The 24,333-nt window shown below is 39.5% G+C and overlaps 1 protein-coding gene across 3 annotated transcripts in view; it reads right to left on the bottom strand.

Moving 5' to 3' along the window:
* The window catches only part of Tmeff2 (transmembrane protein with EGF like and two follistatin like domains 2), a 282,612-nt gene extending 258,489 nt beyond the window's left edge, over window positions 1-24,123 (bottom strand). For 2 of the 3 annotated variants that reach the window (XM_048456057.3, XM_085684183.2), the window contains exons 1-4: window positions 23,516-24,123; window positions 21,004-21,113; window positions 13,087-13,216; window positions 7,567-7,593 (exon numbers count right to left, since the gene is read on the bottom strand). In XM_048456057.3, the coding sequence (XP_048312014.1) occupies window positions 7,567-7,593; window positions 13,087-13,216; window positions 21,004-21,113; window positions 23,516-23,687 (439 nt within the window). In that variant the 5' untranslated portion in view covers window positions 23,688-24,123. The remainder of the gene's footprint in view (window positions 1-7,566; window positions 7,594-13,086; window positions 13,217-21,003; window positions 21,114-23,515) is intronic. The other variant, XM_048456056.3, reaches the window with a different exon arrangement.
* Window positions 24,124-24,333: the final 210 nt, after the last annotated feature.

A 24,333-nucleotide genomic window follows, 5' to 3' on the forward strand; every position in this document is an offset into this window, starting at 1 on the left:
AAGCGGCCTCTCCTCCAACAGTGAACTGCTGCCTTGCCATGTTATTCTCACCTTCGTAATATGTATTTCATTACAAATGTAAAGGCCATCAAATACCATAGAGAGAACAATTGTAGAAGACTGACAGGGAGAATGAAGGGGGAAAGAACAGTAGAGAATGGATACCAATCATAAGCCTCGAAGTGCTAGTACAAAAAGGGTAACAGCAACATAAACGCACTTTTTTTTGTTATGATTGAAAAGAGCGTGGGATTTAAGAGAGAAAAAGCAGTAATGGGAGAGGATAAAAAGGCGGGTTAGTAAATCTCCCAAGAGTTTTGGTAAAATTTATAATTTATGTAAGCATAGAAAATGAGGTCTGATGTAGTTAATGCAAGCAACTGCTTTGAGAGGTAGACTAACCCTGAAGTCTATAGGTTTCCTTCCTTCTTCACGTTTGAGAATTGGGTTGGTTGCCATAGTTACTGTAACTGGGGTATGCTTAGGATGGCCATCCTTCTAAGCTGCAACTACACATTTGAAAGTTTTTGTTGTATTTAAATAAATGAATGCTATAATGGTGAGTTTTTAAACCATACAACATTTACAAGTAACTACATGAGCATTCTCACGGACTTAGCTAACTCATATTTGAACCTTTGAAAGAACTGGAAGACAATTTTCTACCATTTTTTTAAATTCGTTGTTTCTAAAAACCCCACAGCCTCTTAGAAAATGGCAATGCTTATAGCCCTGATGGGATTGTTTTCTTGTATATATATTGATTAGCCCATATTGACATCCTTTCCACATTTTCATTTGATTTTCAGTGGAGGCAATATGCCTGCCACTTCAATTTAAGAACAATCATTTTTGAGAATTTTGTATTATTTCTTCCATCTCACATAATCATAGTTTCTCTGGGTGTTTCCTATCCATCCTTTGTTTCAGTCCTTTGATGCCTACTTTCTTCTCCCAGCAGAGCCTACTGTCTTGCTAAATAAAAGAAACTCTATTGAAGTCACAATTAGTATCAAGGGATCAATACTATTATTATTGTCATTGGCTTTTATTCTGAAATGGAGTCTTGCTGTGTCGATCAAGTTGACTTAGAACTCGCTGCGAGTGGAGTTCAGTTGGTCCTCTTTATCAGCTTCTCAGAGTGCTAGGATTACAAGCGTGAACTGTCATACCTAGGCCAGCATCAACATTTTAAGTCATGGACTTAAAGCTACTAATTCAGCAACTCAAATTATTCTAATGAAACTCTTCATAGAAATTATGCTCTCAGAGAAAATAGGAGCTGGAACCAAAGGTAACGGGGATTCCTGTAACTCCATTTCTAATCTCACAGGGTTCAAAGTTCTCTGCTCTTGTTTCTTAGGATTGTCTCCCTTAAGTGGTGTGAGCCTGTTTAAGCAAGGAGATGAATGGCTCTCCAAGGAGACTGAAAACACACACAAAAAATAATCTTAATAGATATCATTCAGGCCAATTAAAAATCTAGAACTGCAAATCTCTGGATACTGAATTCAAAACCACATCTACCATATGCACAGGATTATTAGCGTTCCTTTCCTACAGTTTTTATAAACCCAACTGGATCACCTCGAAAAGCTTGCTGCCTTCATTCCACAGTTCCCAGGCAATGCAGACCTTCAGAAATGACCGCTGCTCTCTTGAAAGGGAAATCATTTTGATTTGTCTAATGGTTTTCATGTGTGAAAACAAATTGCTCCGCATTTGTTCTCATAGCCAAGGCTTTGCCTCCCTTCATCCGCCTTTCCATCTCTCTCACTGTTTCTCTTTCTGTCCGCCTTTTATATTTTTTTTTCCCCAGAGTTGCCATCCATGACATCTTCCTCACTAATTCTGCTCCTATTGCCTTAGTCCATCTCCCTCTTGTTTGTCTTTTGAGATAAAGAGAAAGACAGACGGATCTTGAGCCATGGAAGTCAAGATCCCAATTGGGTTTAGATGGCTCCACGCCCATTGCTAGGCAGAAGAGCAGCTCTTGGGTGTGGGAGATGAAAAAAGGATTGTTCTTATTTGCTTCCCTCTTCGTGCCTTGGAAGACCTCAGTTCTTGTGCGATTGCTGGGATTCTTTATCCCATCGCTCTTCTGGATGGAGCTGCTCACCACTGTTGTCTGTCAGACGTTGGCTGCAGTGTGAACCCAATGGGGGTAAAAAAAAATCATTGTGGAGTAGATTGTGTTTGCCAGACTTGGCTGTGACCGTAACTGAACGGCACGTAACGGCATGACCGTAACGGCACGGAAATGCTGTTGAGGCCAAGGAGGAGTACAGCAACATGGAAGAGAAAATTACTAATGTCTAACATCAAAGCATTTTATGAAATGAATATTCATTTCTTTTATCTCCAGTGTATTTAATGCTTTACTTCTGCAGGGGGATTATTCCCTTTTATAATCAGCATCATAACTTTTCCCATTGTGTGCCGAGAGGAGAATTAATATGTAATCTCTCTGAGCATAATAAATGGCCATGATTGACATCACAGATGCCAGAAATCTTGCCACGATGCCTAGGCAACATAAGACTTCAAATCAACCAATTTATCTGAGGTAGAAAAAGACCGTTTAAACACAACTTTTGAGTTCTCAACTTCTGAGGGTGGTGCACCAGCTTGTATCAGCCCCCTTGCTCAGCCGTAATGGCTGAGATTTATGTTCCTTTGCTGCGTCATCCTTCCTTGTTTGTGCCAAATTGTGTACGAAGTAAATATTTTAATTACTGAAATCCTGAGTAATATTATATGAAGGCAACTGGAAAGGGGAACTTTTCACTGAATAACAACAAAATCTTAATTGGCTCTCTGCTTTAAAGTTATCATAATATTAATTCCTTTGAAATTCATGTGACGCTTACAAATGCCAGATACAAATTCAACTTGCTACTATGCATTTCTAACATTTATCCATTTAAAAGTTCTCTTAGAGGCCATTGTAATGTGTGCCTGTAAAAATCAGAAAATGAGATGGAGGAGTAAGGATCACAAGTTTGGGGCCAGCTTGAATATAAGAAAACTTCCTCTCAAGAAACAGAACAGTGAAAATTTCCTAGAAATGTAGAACTCTAAAGTGCATATGTGGGCTAAGTGCTTCTACGTTCATACAAAACAGCAATATACCGTTGAATCTATAGCATTTATCTCAGATAAACATTTAATTCCACAAATACTCAGACCTCTCAGAAGATGTCCTAAAGAGTTGATTACGGATGCTGCCTCAAGTACAGCGGGACAGCGCATCTGCAAATATTTTAGGTGTTAAAATATAGTTTTCAGCCTGGCAGTGGTGGCGCACACCTTCAATCCCAGCACTCAGAAAAGAGAGGCAGGTAGAGGGTGATCTCTATGAGTTCCAGGACAGCCTGGTCTACAGAGTGAGTCCCAGGACGGTCAGAGCTACATGAGAAACGCTGTCTCAAAAAGACAAAACCAAAAACCAAAACCAAACCAACCAACCAAACAACAACAACAACAATAACAAAATGATATGGGTTTCATTTTGGACCTTTTCTGTTTAGGAAGTCAGTGAGAATGTAAGCAATCCAAAACTACTGTAAAAGGGAATGAAGAAAACTATTCAAAGCCTCGTGTTTCTAAGATAGCTTAAAGACGCAGAAAAGCGGCCGCTAGAGCATCCTTCCAGCACCCACACAGTCCTAGATCTTGAGCGGAGGATGCTTTAATATTTTCCCTTCCTCAGTATTTGTTGCCTAAGGAAGTCTGTGGGTAGATAGGAGGTGATTAAGCCTCCTACACACCACTTTCTTATTTACAACACTAAATCTCCATACCCATACATATAAGCACTGGAATTGCTAATCACATTCAGTCACTTTCTCAAGTTCTTGGGCGTGTGGTCCACGCTTCATCTCCTAGCACACAAAACATTAAGTTATGGCTTGTCACGAATGTTTTCCAAGTGCAAATCAATTCAGAGGGAATACTGACGCCAACGACGTTTTAAACAGTTTTTGATCAGACGCAGAACTCTCTAACTCTTATGTTCGAAGCTAACAACGCAAAGTTGTTTTTCTCATAAGTTTTCTTGGACACCGTCAGATGAGGATACAGACCCTGAAGTGGGCTACCACTGATCAGGATGTGGGGTAATAATTCCTAACTCCCCTACAGACACCTTTGCAGAGGGACACAAAATGAAGCTCATGTTGGAAACACTGTAAACACATTTTTGGAACAAAGTGAACAATTTCAAGAGTTTGATCTGAACAGTAAAATAGTTAAAACTGTCTATATGATGTATCCAAACAACATTATAAAACCTTTATATCCATTTTACTTAGGATAACAATTTCCCTCAATCATGGTAAACAACAGTTATGCCCTGTGCACTTGAGTAAAGTTTAAATTATTCTTAAAATAATCGTGTCTAATATGGTTTCTAATTTCTTGGCTAATATGAGACTCATCCATTTCAAAAAGCATCGGCCAATCTAAAACAGGTAAAACTGATACAATTTTTTTTAAAAATGAGTTTAGCCTTGGGGGCCACCCATTTCATTTATGACTGCCACTCCCGGCAAGGGTTTGTAGGTGCATTTGCTTCTTTTACTAGTCCTGTCAATGCCCTCCACCGGAGACTCACAGGATCTTTTGTCGGAGAAGACATGGCAAGCACAGCTCTCAAGCTTTCACGGCCCTTGCAAAGATGACCCAGTTCCTACAATGCACATCAGAACAGGCACAGCATGTTCAACCACCTGCAGTCCATTCCCAGGATGACCCTGGGTCAACTGAAAGCTTCAGCCTCAGGTCTTTAGAGGATCTCTTTGTGCAAAGCTAGTCCATCCTAAGGATGTGAGCATCGGTAAGCCAGACCCAGTTTTGACAACTCCAGGGCTATATGATCTGCACTTGAGTTCATCTTTGCCATTGCAATTACTAAGCTATTTGGCATCTTTGAATAAACAGTTTAAATAAAATTCGAAACTGCTAGTACCATAGAATATAATAACATACAAGCTGGGGAAAAGCAATCTGGCCAACATCCCAGTTTTGTCTCTAATTTAAAACTTTTATTCATATTGCTAATTTTTTTTCAGAACGTTTATTATTTCAGTGGTTTTCAAGCCGAGGGTCTCTATTCCTTTAACAAACCTCCATTTCCAAAACTACTTACATTATGATTCAAAATAGTAGCCAAATTACAGTTATGAAGCGACAATGAAGATAATTTTATGGTTGGCGGTCACCACAACAGGAGGAACTGTATTAAATGGTTGCAGTATTCGGAAAATTGAGACCCACTGGTTCAAAGCGTTATATTCCCTATTTCTTAAAAGTAAATATATTTATGACGCAATTGGGGTCAGGTATGGTAGTTCCTGTCTGTAGACGTGGATTTGGAGAGCAGAAGCAGCAAAAATGCTCCGAGTTCAAGACCAGCCGGGTCTGATTAGTGAGTCTCTGCAGGCCAGACTGGTTACAAAGCAAGACTCTCTCTCAACAGCAACAACAATAATAGTTTTTGTTTGTTTGTTTTAAGGAAGCTCTAGTTGAAAGGAATCGTGAAGAAGAGAGAGCGGGTGAGAGAGGAGAGAGCGCAACAGATCGGGGACGGAGACGTGTTTCCCAAACAAACAAAGGTGTGTATCGCTGCTTAGGAACAATATAGCCAAGGTCAGGCTATGGAGAGAAAAACAGTTTCTGTAAGAAGCAGACAGCCTTAGTCAGATGACAGGAGAGCACAGGACCAACGTGGTTCACTCTAACAGGAACGTGGAGGAATGAGTATGGTTTTGCTTCCACTTTTTTTTTTTTTGTGCTATTATCCACGAATGAAAACCAGGAAGTGGTACTGGGACAGACAGCCCACATTATTATTTTAAAACCAAGACAAGATGCACATTGGGTGTAGACAGTGTGTGGTAAAAACTCAGACGGACAGCGAAGGCATTCTGTGTTCTCTGGACCATTTCTGTTTTATTTATAAACGCGACAGCAAAGAACATTGGGTGGACATTGAAACAGTTCAGTCTCAACAGAGTGACTCTAAGAACAGTCCACAAACACGGCTAACTGTTCGGAAACTGGTCAGAACCCTGCACAGAAACAACTTCCTACTAAAGAAAGATCTTAAAACTGGATGGAGTTCTTAATATGTCAACGGCAGAGCTTCTGCTAAAGTCACGGCCCTTTTCCTGTCTTTTATATTAATATTTAATTTGTTTCCCAAGTTCTCTTGGTCAAAGCCTCCAGGCTTTCTTCAAAGCACTGTCTTCATCACCTAGGGAGGACGAGCAACTCGATTTCTTGGGAGTAAAGAAAGCCTGTTGAAGCGTGAATGGCTGTGTGATGTCAAACACGGTCTGGATTTGAGTCGTGATTGCTTAGTTTGAGCCCATCTGGAATAATGTTGAACGCCAATGTACAACTCTGCGCTTTCCAGGGGTAGCTCGGGTAGCTCATTTGAACTGGTAAACCTTTCTCTTTGTAAGACTCAAATCTCCTAGACTATAAAGCTTGCACCATTGTGTAGCTGAGCTGAACACGAAGTGCAATTTTTTTGTTTCAACACATTCTATATTTGCTAAGAGTTAGGACATAATTATTTTACACGGCCTAAGAAATCGTTGAGATGATATTTATATTTCAAATCATTTTTCATCTTATCAATCTTAAAATTATATATTGGGTTTTTTATTACTTGTTTAGTGTCTATAAACAGTTGGGAAAGCATTTAGGGTATTTACACGGAAAGTTTAAAGTGAAAATAAAAGTATTTTTTTGGTTGCAAGCATATAAGATGTAAGGTGTCTACTTCTATTTTTCATACTTTAAATAAAATTAAATAATCAAAACATTCATCTTAGTTGGCTGGGCCCAATAGGATACACCACATATGTCTTTAATTCCAATGCTCAGGGTATAAAGGCAAGTGGATCTCTGTAAGTTCAAGGTCAGACTGGTCTCCACAAAGAGTTCCAAGTCTGCCAGAACCACACAGTGGACTCTGTCTCAAGCAAAGCAAGGCAAAACAAAAAAATATATCTCATTATATTAAAATTATTTTTATATTAACTTCGCCTGGGAAGAAAAGATAGAATTGTATGTTTTAAACTTAACTTTATTTTTTTTTATTTTTATGAACTAATATGTCTTGACTTAAACTTAAATTTTGAACTAGAAAGTCATTTATGTGTTAATGCTGGTACTTAATGGCTGAGGGCAATATTATGTCTTTAAGAACCAAATATTTAAACATTTTCTCTATGAACTTCTTCTGCTTTGCTAACCACACCTACAATTTTATATTTTGAAGTTTTGGCAGTGTTTGTACGTGTTTCGAATTTATCCACTCTTAAGTCAGTACTTGAAGGAGGAAAATGAAATGAGGTGGGTGTGGTTCAGGAACAGTCCAAAGAACAAGCATGGAATATACAGCAACTAAACTCGGAGAACAAGTTTTCATATACTTTTCCTTTCTTAAAAATCCAAAACTTAGGTTTCTCTTAGATTTCTGCTTGAAAGAAGCATTAATAGGCATCCACAGTAACTCACCAAAATCTCCAAATACAGAAAAAGAGCAATCCCTACCTCCATCTCCGGATCCCGATCCCGCATCTGGAAAGGAAAAAAAAAATTACAGTTCATAATCACCTGAAAAACGTTTGAAACAACGGGTTTTGTTGCGGTTGTTTTGCATTTGAGACAGGGTCTTCTGTAACCAGGGCTGATTTACAGTTTCCTCTGTGTGTGTGGGGGGGGGTATGTCCCAAATTCCAGGCCTCCCTGCCTTCACCTGCCAAGTGTGGGAATCGCAGAACTGCATCATTAGCTTGCTTACTATCTCAAAGCTAAAATTTCATGGGTGTGAACTTAGTAGTATTTACTAATTTAATATTTAATTCCTCAACTTAATCTAATTCCTATTGACATAATATGTAAGTAAGATACAGTTTTTAATTCTTAACTTTTATGGAACCTGTATTATACAGCTTTGGAAAAATCCTAAACTTGACCATTCTCCCTGTTTTAATTTTGATCAGGCTGAATTTGGAGACTTTGACATAAAGAAAGAGAAAAAAAGAGACACTCCCGTAACCATATTTTGAAAATTAAACAGCATACGTGGCAAATAAACACATAACTAAAACTTGTATTCTTGCAAATTGCTCATAAACAAAGATGAAAAGAGATAAAGGGAGCACTTTGCGTGATGAGATGCTTACCCAGACCACAGTACTGAGGAGTCCGTCTGTAGCTAAATCACTGTGTCTTATAGGAGTAAAAGTGGGCTTAGCTTTGCCTCTGTGCTTAAACAATGGAACAGAGACTAAGAGAAATTGGTAGAAAAATAGTCCTGTGTTGAGTTTCTTACTCTTCGTTCTCCTGCCCTCCCTTCCAAGTCATTGCAAGTTTTATCTATCTATCTATCTATCTATCTATCTATCTATCTATCTATCTATCTATCTATCTATCTATCTATCTATCTATCTATCATCTATCTCTCTATCTATCTATCTATCATCTATCTCTCTATCTATCTATCTATCATCTATCTCTCTATCTACTATCTATCTATCTATCTATCTATCTATCTATCTATCTATCTATCTACCTACCTGTCTATCTATTAATCTGTCTACACAGATTCCAGAAATACCCAATTCCCTAGTCTGACTCAAGACTATTGAGTCTGTTCCTAAATGTAGACATCATCTTTTCTTTACTTATTTCTTTGCATCCAAAATATAATTCATTGTGGATTTCTCTTGTTAAAACTAGATAATATGATAATATTGGTAGTCTCAAATGTATTATTGCTCCTCTACATTGTAATCTCATATAGGATTCTAGACATACATCAGAAACGTCCTCTATGAATTTGTGTTTGTTGTTTGATTAATATAAAACATTTCTTCTTCTTGCTAGTCTCTTTGAAATGTTGCTGAGAAACACTACATAGAGTGGCCAGCGGTGTGAAAATTCATGCAACCAACACTTACGGGAGAGTGGCTGCATTCATACAACATGTCTACCTGTGTGGCATCAACACTGCCATGGAGGTACAGCAGGAGAACAGTGAGTCTTTGGGGCAACTCATGTTGAGTAACACTGTATTACGTAAGAAGATCAATTAATTCATTAACTGTCATCATGACTGGACATATACTTAAACACAAGCTAATTGATCAAAATAGTTTACAGCAATATATATGTGTGTGTATACACGTTAAGAATAATATTGGTTAGGAATAAATATGGATTTGCTAAAATATATATTAAATATACACAACTTCCTTAACATATATCTATTCTTAATATATTTACGTATTTTATTTATTATAAATTTATTCTTTATACACACACACACACACACATATCTTTTCTTTTCTTTTTTTTTTCTTCCCAAAACAGGGTTACTCTGTGTTGATTTGGTTTTCCAAGAACTTCCTTTGTAGAGCAGGCTGGCCTTGAACTCACAGTGATTTGACTGCCTCTGTCTTCTGAGTTCTGTGATTAAAAGCATGTGCAGCCATTGCCTATATATATATATATATATATATATATATATACATACATATACATACACATATATATATATACATACACATATCTGTATATGTATATTTTAAAATATAGAACTAAATATCTTAAAATATAGAACTACACACACACACACATATATATCTTAAAATATAGAGCTAACTTAGAATTGGAGTCCTATGATCTGACATTATAAAGGTAAACTATTAAGAAAGGCTTATGCGTTTTTCTCTGTTATAGGGACATATTCCTCCGGTTAGAACAACACTCCTTAGGGATACTACTGTTTCTTTTGGACAAACGAGTTCTTGCTCACATGGTCAATGTTTGCTATGTTTCCTCTGAGCATACCTTCATAGGTATTTTAGCTGACTTTGCCTGGATTGATCTGAAAGCTCATTTCTCTACTATTTTTATTCAAAGGGGCCAGATCCCAAGCTGTAAAGCCGCAGGGTTAACACATCTTGCCCATATGTTCTCAGCGTATGAAATCTATTTCTCATTTCCTAATAAAATCGGGACCGTCTATCAGGCGGACCAATGGGATGTTTGTCTCCCGCCTTTCGATTCTGACACATGCAAAGAGAAAGATACTCATGTTCACAGGCCCCAGGCTGCTAAATGACAAGAGCAATCTTAAGCCACCTTCCTAAACTTATCCCTTCTGTTTAATGGGTATAGTGAACAAGAACTTGCGTTCTTGTGTGAGCACTGTCTGGAATCTGATAATTAAAATGTTGAGAAAACATCTTGCCTATTGATTCGTAGGCTTTTGAGTAAATATATATGAGTGGGGAAAGTTAGGAAAAAATAGTGATAGCATTTTGACTTTTATCTCTCACGTATGTTTCTAAAATTTCACGAGATTTAGTCCACATGCGTAGTGTTTGATTTGATCCAAATGAAATAGCGGGGGAACAACAGGGGATTAGATGGGAAAACGGTCCTTGTAGTCAATAGTCTCATTATGAAATACTTCCATGCTCTCTCAATTGCAGGGTGAGTCATCTTGGCAAGCCAGAAATAAGTAGCCTAAGAAAGTTGCATGGAGGCAGCAGAGAAGGGATACCATTGGACCCGAATCTGGTTCTGCATCAGCCAGTTCTTACAAGATGTGCCGTGAAGCTGACAGTGAGCCTAGCTGTGAGGAAATCACATTCTGGGTCAAAAAGCAGCCACGCATCTCTAGCGACACAGAACAGATAAAAAACTGTATGCTCTTCAGCCTTTTGTTCCCAGAGACCACACCTTGCCACCTCCACTCAGTGTCCAAGAACATTAAAAATAAATAGGAAACTTGTGAAGAAAAGCTAATTTATCTGCCGTCAGGCCTGGCTTCCCCATCACTCCTCAGACCCAAACCCTTCTTCTAGATTCGCTAGTCGACAGGAGATGCATTCTGCTAAACTGGCTGACTAATTAAATCCCGTAGAAATTTAGGCATGCAAATGAGGTAAGGACAGCTCCTTCGATTGTGATTAAATTTTCTACTTGGCTAAGTATTTATTTTCATAGTAAAAGCAGCACACTGGGGACGGGCAGGAAGAGACTTGAATGAATCAAGAGGGTGGCTGTGCCCTGATAGGAACTTCGAGGGCGGGAGAGAGGATACCAGTTTAGTACCAGCTGTTAGTTCATAGCCATAGCTCCTGCTTTATCTGGAGTAACTGCTGCCTACCTACGGGCCCTCACCCGGTGATGCCGAAGTTGGTCAGCTGCCCTCCTCAGTCACAGACAAAGCCTTTCCTACTCTTCGCCAGTCCAGTGTTAGCTACAGCCTTCCCGAGGTCCAGCGGTTCTATTTATTTCTGTCCCATTAGTTCCAAAGTCATTTTTCTTTATTGCTTTGTCTTTTGGTGTGGCTGAGTACTTTATTTCCATCGTTTGTTTCTGAGTGTTCTTTGGAAGCCCAAGGCTAGCCTTCTGGTCCTCTTCTGCAGGGACTTCTGCCCTCTGACTGGGACACCTGCTGTCACCTTTACACCTTTTCACTCCAGGCCAGGCAGTTATGACCTGCTCTTCCAAACCAATAGTGAGCAGAGGCCAAACCGGTTTGCCTTCCAGATAGGTCACTCACATTCACATTCGGAGGCAAAGATCGCTGAGGAGAAGAGACCCCTTAGCAACCAACACAAAATCGAATGACCATATATCTCTGTAGCAGAGAAATGTCCGTGATTAATGGTTCTTTGTTCATTGTGGAAACCATGGGAGTCAGCAGGGCATCTCTAACTATCATCCACCCTTAACAATAAGTAGACAGCCCTTGCTCATTTTATACCCTACCCCAACAAACTAGCACATGCTTCTCCTGTAACACCTTGAAATGAAAAAGACCTGTTATCCCAGAGGGACTTCTATATCAGAGATTCCCTATCCTAGCTCTTGAAAGAAGCTTTTCTATTACATCACTATTTCTCCTGAACCTGCAAATGTCTTCCTCGGAAACAGTGACTTTCCCAAGAGTCTCTGCAGGTAAGTGTAGCTATCATGGTGCGCTACTGTTTATTTAGGAGACGCTTGTGGTGCCTAGAACCTGACCTGCACTCGGCTCTGCTCCGCTTTAAGAGTTCTGCTTTCCTCAGCAAGTTCTGCTTAATTGCTTTTTTGTTGGGGTGTTCTTCTTGTTGCTCTATTTCTCTGCCTGTAAATTGCTGGCCTATCACAACCATGGTACAAAACAAGAAAGAAAGAAAGAAAGAGAGAGAGAGAGAGAGAGAGAGAAGGAGGGAGGGAGGGAGGGAGGGAGGGAGGAGAGAGGAGAGAGAGAGAGAGAGAGAGAGAGAGAGAGAGAGAGAGAGAGAGAGAGAGAAGGAAAAAGAAGCAGGAAAAAGAAAAATTAAAACATGTAACCTTGGAAAGCTAAGAAACTCATGGACTGATTTCCTTCCTTCCTTCCTTCCTTCATTCCTTCCTTCCTTCCTTCCTTCCTTCTTCCTTTCTCCCTCTCTCCCTTCCTTTATTCTAGCAATCTTAGAGCAACATAGCTAAGGAGCTCTGAAGAATCTGAGTTTAACTGTGTCAGAAAGACAGATGTTAGTGTAAATTATTCACACTGTCAATGCATTCCTGGGTATCATCCGCTAAATAGTCTCCAGTACATTTTAAAGTTAAAATCTAACAGGAGTTCCTTCACAAAAAAAAGGAAAAGGAAAAAGAAAAAAAAGAAAAAAACCTTGTTATCTTCAGAATTCAAATCTGCAAAGATGCACTGTAGAAGATGCACTCTAGGAGACAACCCCCTTCTCAAAGAGACCATCAATTGAACAAACAAACACTTTATCTAGAAACTTCATATGTAGGAACTAAAGGCAGATTTCTATTTTATTCAACTGTCTGTACATCGGTAACCAATATATATGTATTTAAAGATACCAGTTGTCGTAAATACTTTTCCTATTTTTATACAGATGTATTCAATTTTTTTAAAAAAATCAAGGCTTTAAAAAAACAAGAACAAATGGAAGCCATAGTCAGTATAAAGTGAGGTTGATTTGAGGAACGAAGAGGAAACAAGAAGGCATTGGACTCGCAACCCACGTGGTTTTCAGGGACACTTGTGCGTACCTGTGGCACAGGATCCTTCCGAGACCACAAGTATCTCGCTCTGCTGCTTGCAGGCAGCCTGCTTCAGGTAGCACTCGTTCTGGTAGCTCTCCCCATTGGAGCCACACACAGGCACATAGTCACTGTTGCACTGAGGAACAAAGAGAAACGAAATCACTATGGTTGTTATTGGATTCTGCATCCCTCAGACATCCCAAACACAAATAACCACTTCCAAAACAAACCACTCCTCTGGTTGTCGGTGATCCCTGTTGTATCCTACAAGGGTTTGCTTTGTAAGGGCATCCCCGAGAGATACACAAAGGCCCATGTCATGTTGAACAATTTGTCATTTGATTTAGGCAGAGGCACCACAAAGAATTCAAATTGATTAGGTGCTTCCCAGAAAGTGACTGAGCCATTAGCCCACAAAAGATGTAAGAACAGGCACACCCTGATTATTTAATTTTTCTTGATAGGTATCCTTGCTGACTTCCTATGGTGAAAACAAACAGCTCAGCCATGTCAGACTATTAAAATCAAAGCTGACAGCTATCTGTATTGGGAGCAGAACTATTTGGCTGAAATTTCAAAACTAAAATAACAAAATAAAATTCTTAGTTACTCCTTGATTATTATTTTTTTTCCTATTTATTTTTAATCTTGATACATTAAGAAATATTCAGATAAGATATTGATCTGTTAATTGCTGCTTATCATTAAAACTTTGAATACTGATAAAGGCAAAGTATAGAAGCAAGACCTCGGAATATAGAAGGAAACCTTTCGCAAGTAGTGAACTGCATATCAAATTTGTTGAAAATTCCAAATGATAACTATTCGTATTTGTTTCAGAAACAGAAATGCTCACTTTTTAAAATAAGCTCATTATAAAAACTACGTATTTCTCCAATGGAAATTAGGCAACCTACTGTGTACGACCGTCATATTATAATCACACGCTAAGGCATTAGAGATACTTGGCTGTGTCCTATACCTGCTAATTACACCAGGATGTGATTATCTGCTGATTGCTACTACTGATGCACTTCATTGTTTAATTATAACAAATGAAATGATCGAGATGATTATTCATCAAGGCTTGCCTATGCCAGAAACATGGGAAGGAATACCACGCATGCTGATCCATGTGGAACTGACTCTGTCGTCTACTTTTCATTAAAATGTTTGAACTTTGGATATTCTGTAAATGTACAATACCCACAAAAATAAATCAACAACCTATCCAGGTTTCAAGGAAATTTTAATATGCATATTTATATGTTTAAAAGTTTATCACATGTAAATTTGAACTCAAGGATTTATGCCAGAGAAAAAGAATAAAACAGATATGAGATGAAAATTACTTTGACAACAACTTGAGGCATATTTTATTCCATAATTTCATATAGCACTTGTATCCTTTTATTCACAATAATCTATTTAATCTTTTCTTACCTTTACATAGCAAAAGTTTTATCATCTTGACAAATTTATATATTTATGCACTTATTTTGTGTATGTGCCTGTGAGTTCATGTATATGCGCATGCCTGTTTGGGGGAGCAAGAGGTTGACATCAACTGTCTTTCTCACATCTTCCCCTTCATTTTGGAGTAAGGGTCTTCCCCTGAAATTGAAGCCCACAGACTCAGCTAAGCTGATTCCGGGATCATTCTCCCCATGATTCTTACATCGGAAGTGTGGATTGAACTCAGGTCTGTATTCTTGCACAATAAACACGTTAGTTTCTGAGCATTTCCCAGTCTTCCACACAGGCAAATTACCTGTGATGTAAATAAGTGTTTTTTGAATGAAAGGCACATGCTATGCCTTTTATACACCACTGAATAAATTACATATTAAATTTTGCTAATTGGTATTTTTCCAACGAGCAAATCCAAATCTTAAGACATTTATATTATGATAGTCATGATTGCTAATAGCATGATTTCCTAGATATTTTAGAAATCTTTAATTTTATTTCAATAGTTAATAAGTAGGCATTCTAGACACCTTATATGCATTGAGTAATTCCATTCCACAGTTATACTGCTGGTTCATAAGTTGAGTATGTTTACATAGCTATATATGAAATTGATTTGATTATGATTTTTGGTAATCTGTCACTACTACTCAACTCAATAAGCAGTTCATTTTTGATTCATGAAACCTGTGGATTGTACGTCTTCATAAGCTTTCAGTACATACACACACACACACACACACACACGAACACACATAACACAGACAGACAGATAGATAGATAAATAGATTACCTTACATTTGATTTCTGACTACTGTAAGTGTATCTCCAGTGTTACTCAAGGCTAAGACAACAGCCAAACTACAGAGAGATTTCAGTTTTCCAATAATAACTATTAAACAGTAAGAGAAAACTTAAGGCTGGTACTAATTTCATATTTATGTCCAGGAGACAAATATGGCCAAGTACTGGGTAAATATGCAGTGTTCAGGACCTGGGACAGCAGAATAAAGGTGGGCTTTGGGAGTTCTCTAAAGCTAGAGTGCTATCTGAGGGCTTGGGGGAGAGAAGAAGGTCAAGGAAAGAGATGGTAACAATATGGACAATAGACTAACTTCCCTTTTCCTTTAACACACGAGAGTTAAAATTTATGTGGATGGCTGGTTTATAAATTGCTTATGCTTGGGTCTGGCATTCTTGCCCCTGGTCATCTTTTCATTAGCAATATTGGGTGTGCAGATTATTTGAGTTCACAATTTCTTCTATCTGACTCTGACTTTTTCTTCTTCTTCTTCTCTCTTCTCATGTGCTTCAGAAGGTGAGTCAACTACCGGGCCGCCGGACTGCATGGAGGATGGGAAGCTCTTATTATCTTTGTTAAGGGCGATGACACAAGGCTGATACGCATCTTAAAATAGAGAATAAACTGATAAAGTGCTCGTATGTCACTTCTGTGGGATGCACTCAGCCAAACGTGAACAGTGTTTAAAGCGGAGCTGCCAAGTTCCGTGCAGAAGCCAAAAGGGGGATTTGTGTGGAGCTGAGAAGAGCTTAACTGTAGATTATCACCATGATGCTTTTGGCCCTTGGTACCATGACTTGCACAAAAGGAAACGGATGCTCTCAGGCACCAAAACTCAAGTGTGGATGCCTAGTCCTGGCTCGTCTTCTCATTCTCTCCATTTTTCTGTAAGGATTGGTTATGTTATTCCATGGCTAAAACTTTGTACATCCATAGTTTAGTTTCTTCGTCTGAACTGGTGAGTGGGGACATGTGGAGAACTAACAAATTTATGCTTTAAAAACATAGGATTTGTTATAAATAACACCATTAGGTGGGAATTATTTGGTATCATGACACATATTTTTGCTAGGAGAGTCATCAACTATCTCTCACGGTGAAGCACTGTGTTTGTAGCATTAGAAAACAAAGGTAGACACTCTACAGCTCTAGAGGAGAACAGGCTAACTTCTGCACTGAAATACGCCAGATTCATGAAAATGGTTGTTGGAGGCAGTCATGGCGTTGTTCAAGGTATGAATAAGGGAAACTTGATGTCTGGTAACTTACTAAAAGTCTGCATGGTTGTTTGGTTAAGAAAAAAGAAAAATCGAACCCAGATTATGGTTAAATCAATAAATGCATGTGTTATATAAACTTCTAAGAGGAATAAGTGATTCTGTTTTTCCTTATGTCTTCAAAAATCTCAAATTTATTTTCCAAATATGCGTTCTCAGTAGAAGGACTTTGTTCCCTAGTTTTCATATTGCTTAAGACAGCCACACACTACATTAATGGAGCCAACAGCTCGAATCTCTGAGATATATGGAATTCATCTTTGCTCCCAGGGAATAAAAAGACCATACAAGATTTCACGTGATTTGATGCTTGTTTGGTTAATACGGATTTTCGGGCTGAGATTTCAGCATCTCGAAACTAAATGTGACTTAAGTTGCGTCTATTGCCAGCACCTTCCACAGAGTCTGGCATGGAGATGGTTCTCAACAGATGTTAAGTGAATTCTGTTATATTCCCAGTTGTCAAAGACTGAGGAAGAATAGCTTAAGATAATATAGTACTCTTTTGGAGGAGAAAATGTTTAAAAATCTGTATGTGGTATAGTTTAAGCATTCCACCAGTAACTTTTACTTCTCTGGAACTACATCTCCCTGCGTGTACAATGTTTGTGGTTTTTAAAATGGGTAGGTCTTTGACATTCTCCATGTAAAGTCACTGAAGAACATTAGGTTTGACTTGACTCCTCCTCTATCTCTGCATGGTTGCCCTTGAAACTTACCCACCATGCTATGTCAAAGCCCAAAGTAGCCCATGCACAGAGTCAGGGGCAGAGAGCAGCCAAGCTCTGCAATTGGTGGCCAGGCATCAATTAGAGCCCTGAACTGGGCATGCCTTGAATGACGACCCCCCCCCCAAACCAGTGATAACCGAGATCACAGATAAGCTGCTCCTAGTAACCTCATCAAAACTATAGATCTATGAAGAAGATAAGCTTTCATTTTCTGTCTCTAAATTCTGGGCAAAACTTAAAGCAGCCCCAGTAACTGGACATCTTAGATATAAGACCTGGTTTATTAAGAGCAACTATTTAACACCCAAATCAGAATATTCTTGAGAAAATACAAAGCTACCTCATAATTTAAACTCATAAAATTGTTATGGATCAATCACTCTGTGACCAGAACTAAGAACAACTGTGTCTTTCTCTCTTCCTCCCCTCCCACCTTTCATCTGTCTATTGATCTTGCTTCCTTTCATCCATCTACTCATCTGCTTACTGCCTCTCAGTCTTTTCTTCCCAATTGATTTACCAGATGGGCTAGTGTATCTTTTGGTACTGTGATAGGAAGGTAAGATGCACAAGATTGCACGGCATTTTAATATCGTATTTCATGATCTAAGAATTATTGGTAGAGATTTAATACTCCTTATCCAAAATGTTTCGGAGGATAACATTTGAAATCTTGGCATTTGTCAGATGTCAGGGTAGACTTTGCCCTTTGAGCATTAATATAAAAAAATCTAAAATGGTTAAAAAAATTCAAAATATTTTAAATATAATGATGGATTTGAGAGTATTTTAGAATTTTGGTTTTATGGATCATAGATGTACATCTTATATTGCTTTGTTTATTAATGATCATCTATAATAAACTGGCACTGTTTTGTTACTGGAATTCTTCTTTGCATGCATACCAATATTGAAAACTTAGAATTGGGGTGCTTTATAAATGTATCCGTTGGTTTCATACTCTAGGAAAATGGCTTAATGGTAAAATATTTATATTAACAAAAATAAATGTCCTCTTCTCATAAATGATGTATAGGAATGTGTGTCCTTGGTAGAGTACTGCCCTCTCACATGTGAGGTCCTGGGTTAAATCACCAGCACTGTAGAAGAAAGAAGGGAGAATGGAAGAAAGGAATGGTAGAGGAAAGACCAAAAAAATGAAAAGCGAGCCAGTCTTAACCAAAATTACCAAATTTAGTTGTCTTAATTGAGTGAGTTTTGGAGGGTAGGAATTAATGTCTGTTAAAGCATCTAAGGGAAATCAGGGTCATATATGTTCATTCTGGTGTTGAGGAATAACACATACTGCAAGACATTATAAGTTATGCACAGTATGCATATTTATGCTTGAAATTCATCTCACAGCCAGAAAGACTAATGGCACATTCCATTTTAAATAGAATAACTCATGCTTATATATGAAACTGTACAAGAAACAAAAGTTTAGGATACTATATAGAAGAGACTTTCAGCTCTCATCCTTTTTGTCAGATAAAAGTAGGAAGACATAAAAGAAAAACAAACTAGCCCACAAAACAACAACAACATTCCCTACAGACTGAGAGGAAAGCAAAGAACTCCAAGCTTAGCATAGTTTCTCATTTTCATATAATTTGCATAATTTTATTTAGACATCACTGTGATTTAGATATTCAATATTTCTGATAACGCATAAAGTATAAATTTACTACTAGAGAGATATTTTTCTCTTGAAAGACTGACTATTGTAAAACACACATTAATAGCTTTATAATCCAGTAGTGAATTAGGAAATATAAACATGTAGCATATATTTTCATTTATTATTTGAAAGCTACTCCACAGTTACATAAGTTAATATATATTGGCTGACCGATGTATGAAAAGCATAAATCACTTGGCTGACAAAAACCCCCTGTGACAGCTAAATATCAAACACAGTCCCTTTAATAAGAAAATGATATATTTCAATCTCCTGCATTTGCCCAGTTAGAATTCTACCAGTTTCTCTTATTTCTTCTAGGTGAGGGATCAGAAACACAAGCTCCCATTTGAGAATTGGTCTTCATGAACCATTCAATGATATTTACAAACTTACTTTCTGTGTCCAGCCTAGGTTACAAAAGTAAGAGTAACTCGTGGGGATCACACAATTTTTAAAAATCTGTAAAATTCCGTGGGCCTTTGGTCATTTATCTGACTTGGTTTTTCCCACTTTGTTTATCATTCCTAAAACTTATCGGTGGGTGTTCTCATGCTCCACCACCCCCACCACCCTCCCTTAGCTCATCAGAAGAACGTGATTCCTCACTGGCTGTGGTAGAGACTTTGAACGTTGATGCCACGGGCCTGTGATTTTCACAGACACATTTGTGATGTGAGGCCAATAGCTTCAAGAATTTTAAACTACCAATTGGCTCACTCCGTTTCTCAAAAAGGAGAAGATAATACCCAAGGAGCTTTAATCTTACCTAAAAGTAACTCAAGTCATATTTAAATGTGAATTCTCATATCTTCACCAAGATGAATCCCCAATATTTAATATTAAATGATTTCTCAGTATTGTATGTTAAATCAGATATGTAGATATGACTTATGTTTTTTATTTGTTCTGTAACTTTCTTCTTTTCATAGAATTTTGGAAGCATTCTTGAGCTCGAGTGTAATATATAGTAGATATAATATGTATAGTATATTATATACTGTATAGTATATAGAGCATAGTATAACATATAGAATATATAATATATACTGACTTAGTATATATTAGATATTAGTGTGTGTTTTTAAATGTAATTCAATAAAAATCAAGTGTATTAGTGCGACATCCAAGTGATTTAAGGTAATATATGATTTTATGAATGTTTTGAGAAGAAAGTCCAATAATTTGTACGGTGGGAAATGTGATAAACAGTTATTTTAATGACAACAATGGTAATATCAACTAAATTCAATTTTGGAAACTATTTTTGATGATACATCCTTTGTAAAAATATGCTTATCTCTCTAACTGTTGCAAACTTCCATGACACAGGGCAAAGATCACCTTTCTTTTGCTTAGGACTCAATTTGAGGCTCAACCTACTCATTTGGATTCCTAGGAGACTCTGTTGCCATCTAATGTGCTATTCTGAAAACCTTAACATATATTAATAAGGTTCATAATTTCCAAATTGGCACAGCAGTTTTAGAGTGATCTTAATAGAAGTCAACTTAAAGTCTCATATTAACAGGATAATGAAATGAAAGGCCACTAAAACAAAGAACAATAGAGGAGAGAGAGAGAGAGAGAGAGAGAGAGAGAGAGAGAGAGAGAGAGAGAGGACAACTCAGGAGAAGAACAAAACTACAAACTCACATCTTTTATCCACTGACCTTTGACAAGTACCCTCAGTCAATTGACCTATAAATGCATGCGTTGCACATCTGAAAAGTAGAACCCAAAGCTGTCTGGCTTCAGTGGCATTTCTAACTATGGCACACACCAGTCTCTAAAAGGTATGTCCTCTTGACGCCAGCTTGCTCCCTTGGCAGTACCTTTATGTGATGCCAGCCTCCCTTTGAGTCTGTAGAGTTAGAAAATGCCAAAGGATGGGCTGCAGAAGCAACTCTCTGCCTTGCAGTCTTTGTCACGGATTGAAGGTGCAGATATCAGATGTCTTACCTTGAACTGACAGACGCACGTCACAGTGTCTCCAATCCTTAAACATTCCCCGTCAAATTTACAGGTGTTGGTGTCGCAGAGGAAGAGATCATTTTCTCTGTCATCATAACCTCAAGTTTAAAGAGAATGCTCCGGTCATTTGAAGATGCTGTGAATTCTTTGAAGAGAAAGCTATTTTGTGGCACTAACAGAATTTTCTTAAAATTTCATTGCAACAGCCACAGATGTGCCACAAGGTTGCTTTCTACTAACAAACTCAAAATCTAGAGAAGGGATCAATAATATTTTATACTTCTAAAGCAGTTTCCCAGTAAATTCCCTTTCCATATCATCTTTTGAATTTTATCTTGGATTAATGCTGACTATGAATGGAAGTTTGATACTTGCTTCTCAGCTTCCTCATCCCCCCTCACTAAATAGACTATTATCAGTGACCCAAACTCAACATTCTTTTTTTTTTTTTGGAAAATCTGGTGATGGTGTGTGGGTGCTATTTTAGTATCTCTCTATCTTTAATTATTCTTTGCTATAAGGTCTAAAATGACACTTATTTGGATTTTTTTCCAGACAAAGAGGAAGCAAAACCTCAATAATAAAGATAAACAGGCTTGGTGTTTTCTACGAAGGTCTCTCGGGCTCAAAGGAAGATTGATCACCTCCCAGTTAACAGGGGTGGGAAGGGGCTGCCAAGTTCTCAACAACCTTCCTAGAATTGCAGGTTATTTTTTTTAGTTGGTGCATCCAACTTCGAGATATATAGCTCAGAATGCATTTCTTCATCGCCAATGTCACATGTAAGTTAATTCTTTCCTGTACTAATACCAGGTAAGAATGAAGCGAACTAGTCCTGTTCAACATTAGCTACAATCAAATTTAAGGATGTTTTGTTCCCAAGTGGAACTTATTCTTAAAAAAAAAATAGCCTACAGGAATGCAGGCACCAAGAATAAGCTAGATACATGTTGAGTTTCATAAAATGCCACATTTAGAAATTACCCAAAGCAGAACAGTCAATCCACTGACCCAAATATAATGGAACTGTAAATTTCAACTTGTCTTAAGAAAGACCAAACCAGATTGGTATATATTAATTCCCTCTTGGGGTTTATTGTAGCCATTCCTTAGAACTGTACATGGCTCCAGCTATAAGTTACACTTAATAATCACACCCTCTCAACAGTTACAGACCCTTTCTTTCACCTATATTTCTACAAAAGTTCACCTCATTCAATTGTACCAGGATTTTATTTACAGAAAATGAAATGCTCTAAACACACTTGCTAAACCGAGAACGGGATCAAACCATGAGGACAATGCCCAGGCATGTTTATGAAGTTTAAAATGCCAAAGCTATCATACCGCAGTTCTTCACGGTAGGCTAGAGGCTCTCCCAATGAAACGTAGAACAAGCCAGGAAGATTGCAATAGCTTCAATCTTTGGGCCCTTTTCAATTAGTGCTTCAGTAGGGTGCAGCCTGTGAGGCTTTAGTATTCTGTCAGGGACTGAATGAGCAAGGGGACTGCCTGTCACTCCAGGCAACCCAGTGCAGAAGTGAAAGGGTTGGAACCCACTGTGGTAGGGGCACTATGTTTTCAGAAGCTTCCAGGCTTGGGGCATCCCATCCTGGCTGGGGGAGAATCTGTGATTGCTTCTTTTCTCAACTTCTGTGCTCCACACAGGAGCCGAGAAAGCCTGGGTGGACATCCTTTGGCTAGAAAATCAACCTCTTTCTATATCAATGGCGTTTGCAGCCCAAGAAAGAGAGAAATGAGGGAGGGTGACAGGAAAGAGGGAGGGAGAGAGCCAGAGGGTGCACCAGAGAGAGCAAGAGAGAGTTAAAGAGCTATACACAGTGGGGGGGGGGAAGCTATAGCTAGAGGAGGAAGGAGGAAGAGGGAGAGAGGGGAGGGAGGGAACAGGGAGGCAGAGAAATGAGAGAGAGAGAGAGAGAGAGAGAGAGAGAGAGAGAGAGAGAGAGAGAGAGTCAGTTCTTGGAAACTTGCCTCCTTCAGAAATATCTGTGACCCAGTGCCCAGTGCTAAGTAGGAAAACCCTGCATTCAGAAGCATCCTCCCCCCCCCCGGCAGGAATTAACGGTTCCCCCTGTAGTCATCAGTTGATTTATTGCTTTCTCGATTGTTCTTTCTCATAAAGTTATTTCTCTCACAGTCAGGCTAGACTTTTTTATTTTTGAAACGACAGGAAATAGTCTGTGTTAGGTGTTTCCCTCGATTCGAGAATCCAGAAAACTACCCCCTGAATCCTCTCAGCTTCAATGTGAGGGCAGACATCCAAGGTTCCCCCACACCTTCACTTTGTTCCTAATCCCAGCACGCCCAGCCCTGGCTGAAGCAGTTCCCAATGTTTCTCAGGATGGAGGTGGGAAGTCCTGGCTTCCAGGCTGTGGAAGGCAAGGGGCTGGGCAGACGCACGAGGGTGGGCCGGCAAGTCTGTACAGGTTCCGCGCTTTTTGAGGGGTGAAGGGGTTGAGGGCTGAGGATCTGGACTTACCGGAGCAGTTCCAGCCGGTGGGCGTTTGGCAGTCACTTAAGGAGGTAGGGAAAGCAGCGAGTTTCACCGGGCGAGCTATGATAAGCAGCGTCACCGGCAGCAGCAGGAGCCAACAGAAACCCTCGCAAAGTGTCCAGCTGCTGCACTGCCGCGGGGACTCCCACAGCACCATGACTACTTCGCGCAACTCTGCAGCAACCAAAGGCTTCTGAAGAACACGGGATCGCGGGGGCCACGCAGCAGGCTACTGAGCATCCCGCGGACCACGGCAGCAGAGGAGGCGGCGGCGGCAGGGACAGCCGGCTCTGGGGCTGCGGCCAAAGGAGCGCATGATCTCAGGAGTTTCAGCAACATCCAGTAACCCGGTTCAGTCCCGGGAGCGAGAGGATAGTCCGCTGAGAAGCTTCGCCCCAGATGCGGGGAACTGCTGCCATAAGGAACAGGGTTGGGGCAAAGGAGGGACAGGAGACAGAAAGCAGGAGGCAGAGAGGAGGCAGCCAGCGGGCAGGAGAGAGGCGCGCGACTAGACTGGGTGGAGGGACAGTCACAGCGCCCCGCAACCCAGCCGCCGCCTCTCGCGCTCTGCCGCCCGCATCCCTCTGGCGTTTGGGAAGCAGCAGGTCCTTAGCCCGCCCGGGGTCACGTGGGAAGCGGCAGTCGGACTCTGATTGGCGGAGCGGGATGCAGGTCCCGGGAGGGAGGGGTCGGCGAGGAGGTGCAAGGAGGAGGCGGCCACCGATGCCACAGATGGGCTAGCTCTCTAAGCTCTTGCCCTAGTCGGGCTGGGGCGGGAGGGGGGGGGCGGATAGCTCCTGGGA

Source organism: Myodes glareolus, chromosome 27 (genome assembly GCF_982192425.1).
Source record: "Myodes glareolus chromosome 27, mMyoGla1.1, whole genome shotgun sequence".
NCBI lineage: Eukaryota > Metazoa > Chordata > Mammalia > Rodentia > Cricetidae > Myodes > Myodes glareolus.